The 16,735-nt window shown below is 38.0% G+C and overlaps 1 protein-coding gene across 2 annotated transcripts in view; it reads right to left on the bottom strand.

Annotated features, from left to right (window-relative positions):
• Nucleotides 1–15,940, bottom strand: part of BBS8 (tetratricopeptide repeat protein 8) — a 305,336-nt gene extending 289,396 nt beyond the window's left edge. For both annotated transcript variants that reach the window (XM_090398645.1, XM_090398646.1), the window contains exon 1: nucleotides 15,547–15,940. In XM_090398645.1, coding sequence (XP_090254771.1) covers nucleotides 15,547–15,648 — 102 coding nt within the window. In that variant the 5' untranslated portion in view covers nucleotides 15,649–15,940. The remainder of the gene's footprint in view (nucleotides 1–15,546) is intronic.
• Nucleotides 15,941–16,735: the final 795 nt, after the last annotated feature.

Raw genomic sequence — 16,735 nt, 5'->3', positions numbered from 1 at the left:
AGAGATGCCTTTGATATACGGTATAGGAGTTCTATGGGCTTCTTGTCTGGTTGATGTGTAGGGAAGTGGCTGATGATTTTTTTTAGTTGTTTTTGGGTTATATACATTTAATAAAGCTGTATCTTTAATAATTTCCAATTCTTGTTTTAAAGACTCTTCAGAGGAACAAAATTTATGTGGTCTGGATACCAGAGATTTTATGATGCCATATTTTTGAGATGGATGATGAGCAGATGAACTGTGGCTGTAACAACCTGAAAAAGTTGGTGTTCAATAGATAGAAGTGGAGATGGAACCATTTTGTTTTCGTTGGATGTGTATGTCAAGAAAGGAGAACCTTGTGATGATTCTTTTTCTAGTGTGAATTCGATGCGAGTATGAAGGTTATTGATCTTATCTAGAAATGAGTATAGTTCTTGTTCAGAGTGACTCCAGACTGCAAAGATGTCATCAACATATCAAAGCCATATTTTTGGTTTTGGCTCAAAAATGAAAATTTTTTTCTTCAAGGTGTTCCACAAAAATGTTGGCTAAGTTTGATAATAAGGGAGAGCCCATTGCTGTTCCTTCCTCTTGTTTATAAATTTTGTCTTTCCATGCGAAGTATCCAGATGTGATAGCAAATTTGAATAGTTCCACAATTAGATATTATTAATATTTAATTACTGTGATACACATGTGAATTTTTTAGTTACGAATACTCCACAGGTTTCACTATATAATAGAGTCCCTTGATGGGTCGTTAATTCCCTGGAGTTTTCAGATAATAATAAATAAAACATGCTTACATCACTGTAATCATGCTTAATAAGAAGCTGCCTGTGGAAATAATCATTACAGTTATTGTTGTTTAAATAATTGAACAAAAAAAAGTTTATTGTCCAGTTATGTTTTTCATGAGAATGGAAAGGACAGGAAGGGAGGGGTAGTGATGCTCATGATAGTGGGGGAATTATCTGCACACAAGGCTGATATGGTATGGTATATGATGAGGAGATTGAATTACATATTTGGAAGGTGAAATTAGTGGGCAAGCATAGGGTTATCATTACACGTGATCTCAATTATGGCAATATTGATTGGAAAGATAGCATCAGGAAAAAGAAGAATGAATTTCTTGAGTTCTTAAAAGGACACTGATCTTAAATAATATGTAACAGAGGGCAGACAAGGGTTGAGTCTCAGATCTGGCTCTCAGATCTCTATTCACAATGACATCTCCTGATGTCATAATAAATTTAGTTTAATCCTTTATCCAAGTGTGTGCAAACAAAGTTTGCGCCTGAAAGTATCTTCAGGACTGGGGTAAAGTGGTACAACACCGGGCAACTCCTTGCAAAGGTGGAGCAAGATACCAGCACTCCTATCCCAGTATCTCCCATAATGCAAAACACATCTCCTTGTGGATATGTATGATGTTATGCATTAAGGGAAAGGCCACTACCCAGACTAGTTTCAACCTTTATTGAGGTCTCTTCAGTGGGAGCCAGGCCCAAGTGGAGATACCAGGCAGAAGCATTAGCAAGGTCATCTCCTCCTATAGGAGCTGCACTGAAGAGACCTCAATAAATGTTGAAACTAGTCTGGGTAGTGGCCCTTCCCTTAATGCATAACATTATACATATCTGCAAGGAGATGTGTTTTGCATTATGGGAGATACTGAGATAGGAGTGTTGGTAGCTTGCTTCACCTTTGCAAGGAGTTGTCCGGTGTTGTACCTTTACCCCAATCCTGAAGATACTTTCAGGTGCAAACTTTGTTTGCACACACTTGGATAAAAGATTAAACTAAATTTATTACAATCTGACCAAGTGAAAAATAAACTTTCAACATCTCCTGATGTCATTGTGAATGAATATCTAATCTTCTCCTGGTTGGTGGGAGTGATCACCTGGGTTATAGCCAGTCATATGAGAACTATAAAGAAGGGATATATATGTGCACTATAAGGCTGGTAATTATGCAAAAGCTTAGGAGACAGCTAGGAGTAATAGATGGAAAGGGTAGCTGAGTGGTAAGGAGACACATGCTGCTTGGGAATTGTTCAAAAGCTATTTAACAGCAGCAATGTCTGAGTGTATTTCAAGGAACCTGAAATATGAAAGAAGAAGAAAGTATTGTTGATGCAACTCAAGATGAATGCTGGTAATAATGACTTACAAGAAAGTACAAAGAGAATGCCAGGAAGGTGACTTGGTTGGTAAAGACAGCAAAAGTGCAGTATGAGAAGAAATTAGTCAATCAAGCTAAGAAAATCATAGCAAGTTCTATCAATAGATGGCAAGCATCAGAAAAAAGACAATGCAAGAGTGATGCAGGTTGATGACAATGGCAAACTGGTAACAAATGCAGAGATATACTTGAAATATTCAATAAGCAGTTCATCTGTGTATTTTATCCATATGAAGGTGACATAAGAAGCTGGAGTATAGTGTATATGGTGGAAGAGGGACTGATGGTAAATGAGCAGGAGATATATTATTATTATTATTATTATACAGGCATCTCCATGGAGTCCAAGGACTCATCATGGGATACCTAATCTCTCCACATAATCTATCATATCTCTCCTTGAACCCATTGACAATCTCACAGCTGACTCTGGCAACCCATTCCATTCATTCACAACTCTCCAAGCAAAAAAATCTAGTCTTCACATCCCTACTAACCACACCTTTACTTTATTCAAATACCAGGGATGACCCCTTGTTCTGATCCCTCTAGTCAAGTGCTGAAACATTCCCCTGCATCAAATCCTATTAAATCCTTTAAGCAACTTAAACAACTTATTTTATTATATTCCCTCTTTTCTCCTATCAACCAAATTCTGTAATCCACACACACACACACACACACACACACACACACACACACACACACACACACACACACACACACACACACTCTCAATCTATCCTCAAAGGGAACATTCCACAGGCCACTCACTATCTTAGTCACTTGCCTATAAATCCTCACCAGTGCTCCTCATCCCCAAGAAACCCAGGGGACCAGACTTGAGCACAGTAATACAGATGTGGATGTATCAAGGCCTTATAAAGAGGAAATAAAACTTCCTTATCTCAACTTGTTAGTGTGTTCTTCAATAGCCAAGATCTTATGGGCTACTTTAGCAATATGTCCTATAAACTTTAACTCTCTGTCTACAAGCCCCCTAAATTTCTAGCTGCTTCTATTTCCTGGAGTACAGTGCCATCAATGTGATACATGGCTTGTAATCTATTTTTCAAAATACATAACTTTACGTTTCCACATTAAACCAATACTCATTATCTTTTGCCCATACTAACAATCTATTTAAATCATCCTGCAACCTCTCCACATTGCCTTGATTAACTATTACTCTACCTAATTTTGCATCATCAGCAAACAACTGAATATTTCCTTTCAGATTATTTCCAATATCATTCCGATATCATATATTTCCTATATCACTCGATTCGACCCACTCCATATACCAATTTTTCCTTTACTTTCTTTTAGTGTTACATGGTGATCAGCATTCATTTCAAACAAATTATTCACCTTCAGTTAATGTGCCATGTTCGTTCCTTTTTTACCTTAATGCTACCTTTAAACCTCCTGCAAAATTAAACAACTTATTCAACTCATATAAGAAACCACTTCTTCCGCTGGCCCACCCTGGAGTATACCGTATTCATTGCACCTGTAATTTGGCCTATGCAGGTGAAACAGAATGCACAATTCCCGTCCAAAAAAAAGAACATAAATGACACATTAAATATAATAATTATGCTAAATCCGACCATTCTGACCATGCCCCGATTACTCTACATAGAATTGATGGAAGGACACATGTTGTTTACATAACACCAAAACTTGGTATGAATGTAAATTTATGGAAGCCAGTGAAATTCTTATCAACCACCCTAATCTTAACAATACTGATGGTCTAAAAATCCCAAGAATATGGGAGGCAGATATTCTTCCCATATGCAAGACTAGCTGATCCCACAGGTAGTGCAAGACCAAGGCAACTCGTGGTAAAGGTGGAGCAAGCTCTGATCACTAATCTTAATATTTACCCTTAATGCCAAAACACATCTCCAAGAAGGGGATGTATGATGTTTTGTATTAAAGGCAAGGGGCCACTACCCAGACCGGTTTTGACCTTTACTGAGGTCTCATCAGTGGGAGCCAGGCTAGAAATACCAAGATTTCGTAATGCAGAGCTTATAAGTATTTTACCAAAACACGTTACCATAAGGTGTTTTAACCTTATTAAATAAAAATCTCAGGAGGAGATCTAAATGTAGAAAGTATTTTTAACTTGGGTATAATTATGTTAAAGATACCAAGCAATTTTAAACCTGGTTTTACTCCATTTTTCCCAAGTGAGCAAACAGACAAAATGTCAAGTTTGCACCTGCAATTGATGCAAGACTAGCTGATCCCACAGGTAGTGCAAGACCAAGGCAACTCGTGGTAAAGGTGGAGCAAGCTCTGATCACTAATCTTAATATTTACCCTTAATGCCAAAACACATCTCCAAGAAGAGGATGTATGATCTTTTCATCCAAGAATTAATTATAAATAGGACTAAGTAATCTAGGAGTTTAACTGTAATATAACTACTCTCATGTTATATTAGGGCACCACTTTTACTGTAATGAAACTATATGAATTTGTTCTCTAATGATGTTAAATGGAATATATTGATGTAGGTTTTTTTCACCCCCACTAGAGATCAGGTTGATAGAATAATGGTTGATCAAATCATTCTCTTCGGCATATGGTTTGAAATGTAATATAGCTTGTTGCTATATACATAGGTGTATACTTACTCCAGATGATGACTTAATATGAAGGTCAGGAAATTAAAGTAATTAATTCTAACATGGTTGTAGTCTCCATAATTTGTCTAAAATGAAATATACCACTTTTTTATAGTCCAGTAGCCACCCTCTTATCCACTTAATGAGTGTCATATCCATTCCCATTTGTTCTAATTTGTGTAACAGAGTTCTATGCGGTATTCTGTCAAAATGCCTTTGTAAAATCCAGCAAAAATCATCCTGTAGCCATTTCCTTTATTCAATTCAGCTGTTACTCATAAAAATATGATACTGTATGAGGATCAACATGGCTTTGTGAAGAGTTGGCCATGTCTTAGTAATTTACTAACTTTTTATAATAGAGTAAATTACTAAGGCATGACTGACCCTTCACAAAGCCATGTTGACCCTCATACAGTATCATATTTTTATCTACCCATTCTTGAATTCTTGTTTTGACTAATTTTTCTGGTACTTTTACCACCTGAGATAATCATAATTTGTTACTGCAAATTATGATTATCTCAGGTGGTATTTGGTCATAATTTGCTACTGCAGTCTTAGAACTCCCCTTATACAAGGGAATTATTTTGCCCTCTTTCCACTCCCTTAGAGCTCTACCAGAGCTGAGACTTAAATTAAAGAGCCTAGACAAAGGCATTGCCAGTTCCTTTGCACATTCTTGCAAAAACTTACTGATGTCCCATCTAATCCCACTGCTATATTTACACTGAGATTCTGCAACATCCTAAGAACTTCCAAGTCATCCACCTCTGTTCCCACAGTGTCTGTCACATATATTAAAGCAGAAACCTCATTAGGATGATATATCCTTGCAAAGTGGTCACTCAGTAACAACTATTTTATCTGCTTCATGTCACTTCGTGACCAACATAACTCATTAAGGTTAATCTTCCATAGTCATTCTTCCTCTTACTTGCCACATAACATTTTGGGATTTCCTCTGGCCTGCTCAGCTAGATTCTTCTCATAATCTGATTTTACCTTCCTTGTCATGCTAATCACCTTTCTTGCCTGAGCCTTGTACTGTTCATGAGTTTGCCAGTCACCTTTCTCTTTATATACCCTCCACAGCATTTTCTTCTTCTGCAGCTCGTGCTTAAGATAAGTCGTTAAGCTTGTCAGAATCACCTGCCTTGCAGTTCCACATATACCCCTTCTTGACAGAATATTCTTCATGTTTCACAATCTCCCAAGTGACTGCATGGTCACTTACACCAATCAGAAGCAATGTGGTCATATTGGTTATGGATAGCTCTTCTGATCCTATGACCAGGTCCAATACTCTCCCACCCCTAGTTCCCTCCATTACATTCTGCCTCAAGTAATTATCTCTCAGTAGGTTTATAAATTCCTTCCTGCCATGTGATCTTTTTCCATCCAGTCTATATCTCCATAGTTGATGTCTCTCATAATAATAACTCGACCTGTACTCATTGTACATTGTACTAATTTGGCAATGCATGTTTTCCAGATCATCCATGGAACTCCCTGGCCTATAGCAACAAATAACTGTATATTTTGTCTTACTGGCCTTAATCTCACACCACACTGCTTCAAATGAACAGTCACCCTCCCACCTATCTCCTATTTTTTGGCTGCAATTCATCCACTATCATCAGCAGTACTCCTCTCCTCCCCATGCTATCTTCTCTATCTTCCCAGAAAATACTAAACCCTATACATTCTATCCCTGTAACTACATCATCTGCTGTTAGCCAAATCTCACTAATGCCTATAACCTTTGGCGAGGTTGCACTAACCAATGCCGAAAACTCCTCCCTCTTGTTTCTGATACGTCTGGCATTAGTATATAGAAAGTGCAGCAGCATCATCCCTTTAGGCCCCTACCTACCTTACTTACAGAGTCACTGCAGTAACTCTTTACCCACACACACACACACACACACACACACACACTTCCTCCTTTACATCAATGACCTCTCTCTGACTTCAAATCCTATTCATAGTTTTGCAGATGACAATATTCTCCATTCCTCTTCATTCGAGAAACACTGTATTACCTCATGGAAGAAGATGGATCTTCCATAACCAATGACTTAAATACAGATCTCCTATCCATTCTCAAAAACTTACAGAATATCAACTTCTGCAGCACTGAATACTGATCTCTAAATCATTCCTCAAAAATGGGATGATGATAAACTTATTAATTTAAATGTCAGTAAATTTCAATCCTGTTTTATTTCTCAAAAAAGCACCTTATTTTATCCTCTTACTTTTGAATACACCTAAAACTCTAGAACAAACAGAGATTTTTCTTCTTGAGATTACCTCAACCTCCATCTCTCTCTAGCATAACATTATACATACTGCCTCCTCAGCATCCTGAAGGCATTACTTTACCTCTGAACTATATTACCTCTACACAAATCACAAATACATATATATATACCCTGACTATTGTTCAATTTTGGGATAACTCCGAGGGCTCCATAAAAATACTTCTCAGTACAAAAGAGATATTAGGTATTTTACACAATTTTACTTCATCCTTATTCATACAGACGTTTAATTTCTACTGCCTGCATTTTTTACAAATATTTCCATGGATAGCATTCATCACAATTGCCAATGTTAATTTTCCCACTATAAATCTTCCATTCTCTTCATCCATTCAGATATATACAAAGGCTAATCTATCTCTACTAAAGGAGCAATAAAACCCCACTATGATCAACACAAAGTGTTATGACCTTCCCCTTAAGCTTTCTAAGCTCTTCAGGCTTTATATTTGGGTATCAGCTGAAAACAAACTAAGAATATTTAAAGAAAATAAGAGAAGTTTGATAAGGAAGTAAAACAACCTCACAAGGAAGAATGAAAATCTCCAGCAACTTCCAGCAGACAAAGTGATTCACAACATGTCCGAGTACAAACTTTGGACAATGAAACTATAATTTTAAGTAAAGGGTTTAATTTTGCTATTGCTCCATAAAAATTCATGTGCACACAGATAATGAGAAAACATCAAATTCACCATCAAAAAAACATCAGCAGTATGCACAGACATTATTAGGCTATTTGCAATGAAAGAATTGTAATCTAATACATCAACTTATTCGCTTATAGTAAACAACCCTAACAGTACCAATAAAAAATAAAACTTGAAGTCTGCTGGATAACATTACAAGCTAGCCAACTAAAAGTGGAAACTGTGTCCAAACCAAAAAAATTTTTATATGCATGCACCAACCTAATCGAAGGCCAACAAGCCTGAAGTGCTGTTGCACCCTAGCATGGATGCCATAAACTGTCCCACCTATAAACTGGCTAAACACTTGGCATCCAAACTTGACAAACACATCTGCAAAATACTGTCTTATATAAAAAAACTACAAAATTTAAAACCACTATACAAAACACTCAATTAGAGAGCAATCCCTTAGTAAGCTTTGATGTGTCGTCACTCTTCATAAACGTTACAATAGATGATACACTAGTTCTCCTCTCCAAAATTTATTCTCCCGCTGTACAAACTCTTTAGACACTATCTTAAATCAAGGTATTTTAGCTGGAACAACTAGCTCTTTACACAAATTGAAGGTGTATCGATGAGTTCCCCACTTTCACCTCATTCATATTTTATACATGCGATTATTTGAATGTTTGGTACTTAATTTGCCTCCCTCAAGCCCAAAGCTTGGTTGAAGTATTATTATTATTATTATTATTATTATTACTAAATCTCCCACAATGGAGACTCATCATGGGAGATCCATTTATTTACAGGCTAGTCATCATTCACTGATGAAACGCTCAACAACCATCTCTAGTAACGCATTCACTATCCTCCATGCAGAAAACCTAGTCCTAACACCCTTGCCAACCACACTCTTATACAATTTCCACTTGCCACGTACTGAAAAAAAGTCTTTAGTGTCAATCCTAGAAAACCATTTTTAAAACTTAAATAATTCTATTGTGTCACCTCTTTTTTGTCTATCAACTAATTTTTGAAGCCTACCTACAGATCATCTATCTCTTCACATAGGGAGCATTCCACAGTCCTGCAACAATCTTTGTCACCCACCTGTGGATCATCCTCTCTACCACTTCTTCATCACCACAGAATCCAAAAGTCCTGATGTGACCTTATTAAAGCCTTATATAGGGAAATAAAACCTCTCTATCCCTGCATGTTATGGGTTCAACAACCATGTGATTCCTCTGTTATCATTAGCTAATCCCTCCCTCCTCAATCCTGTTCCTTTTGTCCTCTCTGAAGACACTATATCCCTTGCATTTTAATCCTAAGATTATATCATCCTCAATCAACCACATCTTACTAATGCCTATAACTTTTGGCCAAGTTATGCTAACTAGTGCCAGAAACTCCTCACCCTAATTTCAAATACTTCTGACATTAGTATACATAAACTGTAATATCCCCTTCACCCCACAACTTTCCTCACACCATGTGTTACTTAGCTGACTAAAGTTAACCTGGGGTGCTACATTTTACATCATGTGATTTCTCTCTCACATTAACTTCTAGGTTGCCTGGACCTGTGCTCACCTGCATCCCTCCCTCTAAAAATTTGAGTTTCCCTGACTTTGTATTTCCAAATTCTCATGGACAACTCGTTCTCAAGACTCACGACACCTAATCCATTTAGATGCAAGCCATCCATCTTATATAAATCCATCCTTCCATCAAATTCACTCCACAAGCTCTACACATTGTTCCTGCACAATCTGCACACTAACTCATTTGCAATCATAGCTTCGTTTCAGCTCACGGCAAGAAACTTACATATCACTGATACTGCTTCTCTCACTGACCTCTCCCACTTACCAAGCATAACTGAAATTCATTCCTTGCACCTTCCCAAGCCATGGCACTGCTCAAAGATGCCTCTTAAGTCTGTCACAATTACCAGCTTTATAGTTTGACAAAAACTCTTTCTTGACAGAGAATTCCACAAATTTAGCAATCTCCCAGAACAAGACTTCATGATCACTCTCCCAGATTGGAGAGAGATTGTCTACTTTGGTTATGGGTAGTACATCTTCTGATACTGTTACCAGATCCAGCACTCTCAAACTCCTAGTCTGCTCCATGACATTCTATTTCAGGTAATTATCCCTTAACAAGTGTATAAATTCCATTTCCATCTTACCAGGTCCCCTTTCCTGCCTATGTTCCCATAGTTGAAATCCCCCATAATAATTGCTTGGCCTGCACTCATTGTGCTAATCACCCAATATAGGGCATCTACAACTTCCTGTGGACCTCCTGGTCTATTGCAGCCTGGTGTGAACGTTAAGGATGTAAGCAAGTCAATTAGAATGCAAAAGCAGCGGGTGAAAGAATTGATAGTGGTAGTAGGTACTTTCAAATACTTGCGATTTGAAAGGAGACAAAATGGCTATGAGTGAGGATGTGAAGGAATTGCTTGAAGTAGCAAAAGAGAAGACTGAGAGAGTTACGATGGTGAGACTTTTGCCGTGGTATGACATTGAAGATTATAGAAGGAGGGCCATAATTGCAAATCACTTTATGCGTGAATTATGCAGGACGAGTGGTGTGGAATTTGTGGATGTGTGGAGTGAGTTCGATGGGCGAAAGAATTTATATAAGATGGATAGTTTACATTTGAATGGATTTGGTGTACGGTGACATGAAAAGGTGTTGTCGAATGTAGTGGATGTACAGAATCAGGAAAACTAGAGTTATTAAGGAGGGGGGAAAGTAGATATGCAGACTTTAGGGAGACAGTTCAGTGTATGAATGTAATATGCCCAAGCGAGTACGAAAGACTACGAATCAGAATGTGATAGTTAGTATAAGGCATCAAAATAGGGAGGGGACAAATGGGCTTCTGCAATTCATGTATACTAATGCCAGACGTATTAGGAACAATTAGGAAGAATTTTTGGCCTTGTTGGCACTTCCAGGCCACAGGTTATTGGCATTAGTGAAACATGGCTGACAGAAGATGATATAGCTAGTGAGATTTAATGTGAGGGGTATGGTGTGTTCAGGAGTGACAGGGAGAATAAAATGGAAAGGGGGTGGGGTTATTGATGATAGCTGATGAGCTACAGCCAAGGAGAATAGAAGTGGAACTGCAGCATAGAGAAAAGAGCACATTTGAGGCTATTTGGTGTGAGATTGAAACTAGCAGAACAAAATATACAGTAGGGTGCTGCTATAGACCAGGTGATGGAATAGATGGTGGAGATAGTATGCATAAGCAAATAGAAGAAATGAGTGGAAGGAGGGTAATTATTATGGGTGATTTCAATTATGGTAACATTGATTGGAAGGAGGAGAGGACACATGGGAGGAAGGAATTGGATTTTATGCGATTATTAAGGGATAACTATCTGCGACAGCATGTAATGGAAAATACTAGGGGTCAGAGAGTGCTTGACCTAGTAATTGCATCTGAGAATTTGGCTGTAACAAATATGACCATGTTGCCACCAATTGGTGAGAGTGATCATAGGGTCTTGACTTGGGAGGTGGCTAAAGGTGTGGAATTTACAATTAAGACAGAGTACATGTGGAATTATCAGGCTGGTAAGTATGATGACAAGCTCAGGAGTTTGATTGGATCAGTGCCATGGTATATATAAAACTGCAAGGGCTAGATGTTGATAGTGCATGGGAGGGCAGTTAGGAGGTGTTTGCATGAAGCAATGGCTGACTGTATATCTAGAGTCCAAATAATAAATCAAGTAGGGGTTAAATGGATGAATAACACCATTAAGCTTGAGCTGCAAAAAAAGAAACAACTATGGAGGGAATTTAAGGAGAAAGGTGACCAGCAGGCACATGAACAGTATAAAGCGCAAGCCAGAAGGGTAACGAGTGTGGTAAAAAAAGCAAAAATGGATTATGAAAGAACATTAGCCATGCAGGCTAAAGAGAATCCCAAACAGTTTTTTCGATATATTGCAAGTAAAAGAAAAAACGTATATGGCAGATTGATTTTAAAGAATGCTGATGGTAGGGAGGTAACCGAATCAGTTGATATAGTAGAATTACCGAGTGAGCACTTTGCAAGAGAATATCATCCAGGTGGCGACATTGCAGAAATGGAAGAACTAACAGCTTATATGGGAATTGTGATGAATGAAGTGGAGGTGAATAGTCTATTACAAAACCTCAATGTCAACACATCTGTGGGATTGGATGGTATACCAGCTGGTGTCATACGTGAAGCAGCTAAAGAAGTGTCAGTGCCCTTAACCATTTTTTTAATTTGAGTCTCAGGTCTGGGTTAGTCCCGAGGGGGTGGAAAGAGGGGGGGAAATAGTTCCACTGCATAAAGGAGGTTCCAAGACTGCTGTTGTAAATTACCGACCGATCAGCATATCAGAAATCGTTGTCAAGGTCTTGGAGAAATTAGTCAAGAAAAAAATACAGGATTAGATAGATGAAAATGGGATATTGTATGGGGGACAACATGGTTTTGTGAAGGGTTAGATCATGCCTCAGTAACTTGCTCACGTTTTATAACACAGTGACGGCTGAACTGGATAAGGGTAATGGGTTTACAGTGATTCTACTGGACCTTGCTAAGGCCTTTGACAGGATACCACATGGAATTCTAATCAGTAAACTGCAGCATATGGGGATGGATATAGGGTTGGTGAGATAGATAGGAGGGTGGGTGATGGAGAGATATCAGAGAGTGATTTATTCAGGAGTAGAGTCCAAAAGACGGCTTGTGACTAATGGTGTGCCGCAAGGGTCTGTTCTTGGACCACTACTTTTCAATTTGTTCATTAACGACATAGGAAAGGATCTGAGAGGAAGTGTTCACTTGTTTGCTGATGATGCAAAGTTGGGTAGAACAATAGTGAGTGCACAGGATGTCAAAATTTTGCAAGATGATTTGAATAGTTTGGAGGACCTAGGCTAAAGAAAATGGGTGTCGATTTAATGTGGCAAAATGTAAGGTTATGCATTTTGGGGGTGAAAAAATTAGCAGCAGTATATCACATTGGTGGAACCGTACTCCAGGAGATTGATGAGGCCAGGGATTTGGGAGTGTTGGTGGATAGGGATTTGAAGTTTAGGGGGTACATCGCAAAAGTGGCTAAATCAGCTCATCAAATCACTTGGTTGCTGAAAAATACTTTAACAAGCAGAGACAAAGAAATTATTGTTCCTCTGTATCAAGCCTTGATAAGACCCCATCTAGATTACTGTGCCCAGATATGGGCACCAGGGTTTCTTCTTGATAGGAGGTTGAAGATTTGTGGGTTGCAAAAATTAGTTGATAGGCAGAAAAGGGGTGATATGATTGAGACATTCAAATTACTGAAGGGTTTCTATAAGATTAATTCAGGAGATATTTTTGATATAATAAATTTAGTTTAATCTTTTATCCAAGTGTGAGCAAACAAATTTTGCACCTGAAAGTATCTTCAGGACTGGGGTAAAGTGGTGCAACACCAGGGCGACTCCTTGCAAAAATTGGAGCAAGCTACTATCACTCCTATCTCAGTATCTCCCATAATACACATCGCCTTGCAGATATGTCTAATATTATGCATTAAGGGAAGGACCACTACCCAGACTAGTTTCGACCTTTATTGAGGTCTCTTCAGTGGGAGCCAGGCCCAAGCGGAGATACCAACCAGAAGCATTAGCAAGGTCATCTCTACCTATAGGAGTTGCCAAATGGTGTGCCACCTTTTATAATAAATTACTCTGGATTTAGAGAAAGATGTTGAAAGTTTATTTTTCAATTGGTTAGAATATAATAAATTTAGTTTAATCCTTTATCCAAGTGTGAGCAAACAAAGTTTGCGCCTGAAAGTATCTTCAGGACTGGGGTAAGGTGGTGCAATACCAGGACGATTCCTTGCAAAGGTGGAGCAAGCTACTATCCCACCTATCTCAGTATCTCCCATTCCCTTAATGCATAACATTAGACATATCCGCAAGGAGATGTGTTTTGCATTATGGGAGATACTGAGATAGGAGTGATAGTAGCTTCCTCCACCTTTGCAAGGAGACGCCCTGGTGTTGCACCACCTTATCCCTGTCCTGAAGATACTTTCAGGTGCAAACTTTGTTTGCTCACACTTAGATAAAGGATTAAACTAAATTTATTAAATTCTAACCAAGTGAAAAATAAACTTTCAAGATATTTTTGAGAATAGGACTGGTGGTGGGAGGACTAGGGGCCATACATGGAAGCTGGGCAAGAATGTGGTTAGCAAGGGCATTAGAGCTAGGTTTTTTACTTGGAGAGTGGTGAATGAGTGGAATAAGCTGCCAGAGTCTGTTGTGGGTGCTATGACTGTGAATGAGTTCAAGGCAAGGTATGATAGATACTGTCTGAATGTCGAATAGTTGTTCTTAACATGATGTTAGGGCCTCCCTCGATGAGTCTGTTGCCAGAAATAATAATAATATTTGCCCTACTGGCCTCTAGCTGATGCTAAATAACCTTAAATGAACCATCTCCCCCAGGTCTAAAATCCTCTTGCTTCTAATTTTGTTGATTGTATCATCAGGAATACTCTAGCTCCTGTCCTATTCTCTCTACCTCCCAGAAAATACAATACCCTTTACATTCTATTCCTGTGGCTATATCATTTTCTGTCTACCTGGTCTCACTAAAATAACTTTTCCCAAAATATTTTTCATGTTTGTATTTCATTCTTACTCAACAATTTAAGTCTTTAACGAGAAGCAGCTGTTTGTTGTCAGCTCTCCTTTCCGATGACTGAAAAAACACCATATTTTTACATTTTGATTGATTAGACAGCGAGATTTATTTTCCCTGTTGTTCCATAGAAATCTATCAAATTTTCCATCTTGAAAATTACCACATCACTCAATTCCAAATTTCTGGCCTTTCAAGAAGTTTATTAGCATATTTAGTAATAAACATAAACTTCTTGAAAAAAAAAATACAGCAACTCCTTCTTCCTTTGATTGGTAAATGTACAAATGGTAAATGAGTTTAAGGAGCAGGCCAGTGGATTTTCTGCAGACTCTTCAAATTTGCATCTCCTAAATAAGCTTAAGGCTCAAAACAGCAGATCCATTTCAATGTCTGTGAAATATTAGAATTTCATCCAACATGGAGTCTTTTATATGAACATGATTTTCTTTTTCCCCTGAATTATGATTTATTGTATTGTCTGAGATTGTCCTCCCATGATGAGTCTTATGACTCCATAGAAGTCAGGAAAAATAATAATAAACCACACCATGCCTCTTGCAAGGCAAGTGGGGGGGGGGGATGACAATAGCAAGCATACTGACCAAAGGCAGTGTTGAAAGTGGGTTGCATGGGATGCCTTCCTGTGATGAAGACCGAGATTCCTTGAAGTTGCTGAGTAATAATCTTAACCAGATGGCATTTAAAAAAAAAAAAAAGCATTTCTTTCATCCATGAGATCCGAGGACTGCCGAAAAATGTATCATCACACGCATAGCATCTTAATTTTTTTTTAAATTTTATTTTTGACTCCAGTGGTCTAATGATGCTCACAAACATTTATGCTATAATAAAGAAAACGTCAAACCTAATAGTATGCTTCATTTTAGTTAATATGCCATTATTTACATTTCAGGGATCCTTAAAAGTATAAATGCTGCTTAAAATAATGACCGGGTGCTCATTTATATGTGCTTTCTCAGCTAATGTTAGTGAACTTCAATCCACTGAACGCGATCGTATTTGCAGTTTACCACTGCAAAAACCAAACTTACTTGATCGTAGGGATTCTTTTCCAATAATATGGTACACATTTCGGCACACTCTTCAAATTTACGTCTCCTAAATAAACTTAAGGCTCGAAACAGCGGATCCATTTAAATGTCTGTGAAATATTAGAATTTCATCCAGCAGTGAATATTTTATATTAACATGATTTTCTTTTTCCCTGAATTATGATTTATACAGTGTACTAAAGGTTAGAAAAGCAGAGTAATTTAAAACAAGAATCACAACGTAAAAATAAGTTAATAGTGTTATTAAAGAACAGGTGGAAACATAATCTGTGATCCAAGTTAACCTGCATTGAAGAATTTTATTTAAAGCAGAAAATTGCATGCATACTTCCTAAAATATACAAGAAAAATCTACAACGCAGCCGCTCACGCAGATAACACTATAGTATCGTACTGAAAGTAAATGACGTATAGAATAACATTTCTGGCTAGATGGGTGAAGCAAAATTGCTTTTCGTATTCCCTTGAAATGAAAAACTTTGAAACTTTGAATGCAGTGTTTACGAGCCACATGCTCGCCCAGAGAGGGCAGTGAAATTAGGTGTGTTCAGCTGTACTTAAGATTTATTTTGGCCTTTTATTTTGTAGCTTTCCGCTTCATTATATTCCGAAGCTTCCTTGATCAACGGGTTTGGGTGGTTGCTAGTCTTGGTAAAGAACGTCACTGCTAGATCTAGAAGAAGAGAAGAGATGTAAGGAATGTTGACATCTCTATGGATCTGAGTGTTTCCGATAAACCAAGGGGCATCCAGAATCATTCTCAGGCACTTATTCTGCAATCTCTGTAGTTTTAGAATATTTGTATTTGAGCTGTTGATCCATGCGGGGGATGCATAAGTGATGACCGGCCGAATCACCATCTTGTAAATTGTTAATTTGGTTTGTGTATCCAATTTGCTTTGTCTGGTGATTACACGGTAGAGTTGGGCTATGACCTTGGATGTCTTTGAGGTAATGTGTCTTATATAATTGATGAATTAAAAGTTTTCTATCCAGGATCATTCCGATATATTTGACTTCGCTCTGCCATGGAAACTTAACTCCCAAAAGATGAATGTCCTCCATATTGTGGATTTTCTTCCTTGTAAACAGTATGGCTGAACTCTTCTGTGGGTTAACTTGGATCCTCCAGTCTGCCAGCCATCTCTCTAATATATGTATACTGGTT

This window comes from Typopeltis vanoorti, chromosome 10, assembly GCF_054136105.1.
Source record: "Typopeltis vanoorti isolate ZY-2024b chromosome 10, IOZ_Tvanoo_1.0, whole genome shotgun sequence".
In the NCBI taxonomy this organism is placed as follows: domain Eukaryota; kingdom Metazoa; phylum Arthropoda; class Arachnida; order Uropygi; family Thelyphonidae; genus Typopeltis; species Typopeltis vanoorti.
This window is presented reverse-complemented; position numbering and strand designations above follow the sequence as displayed.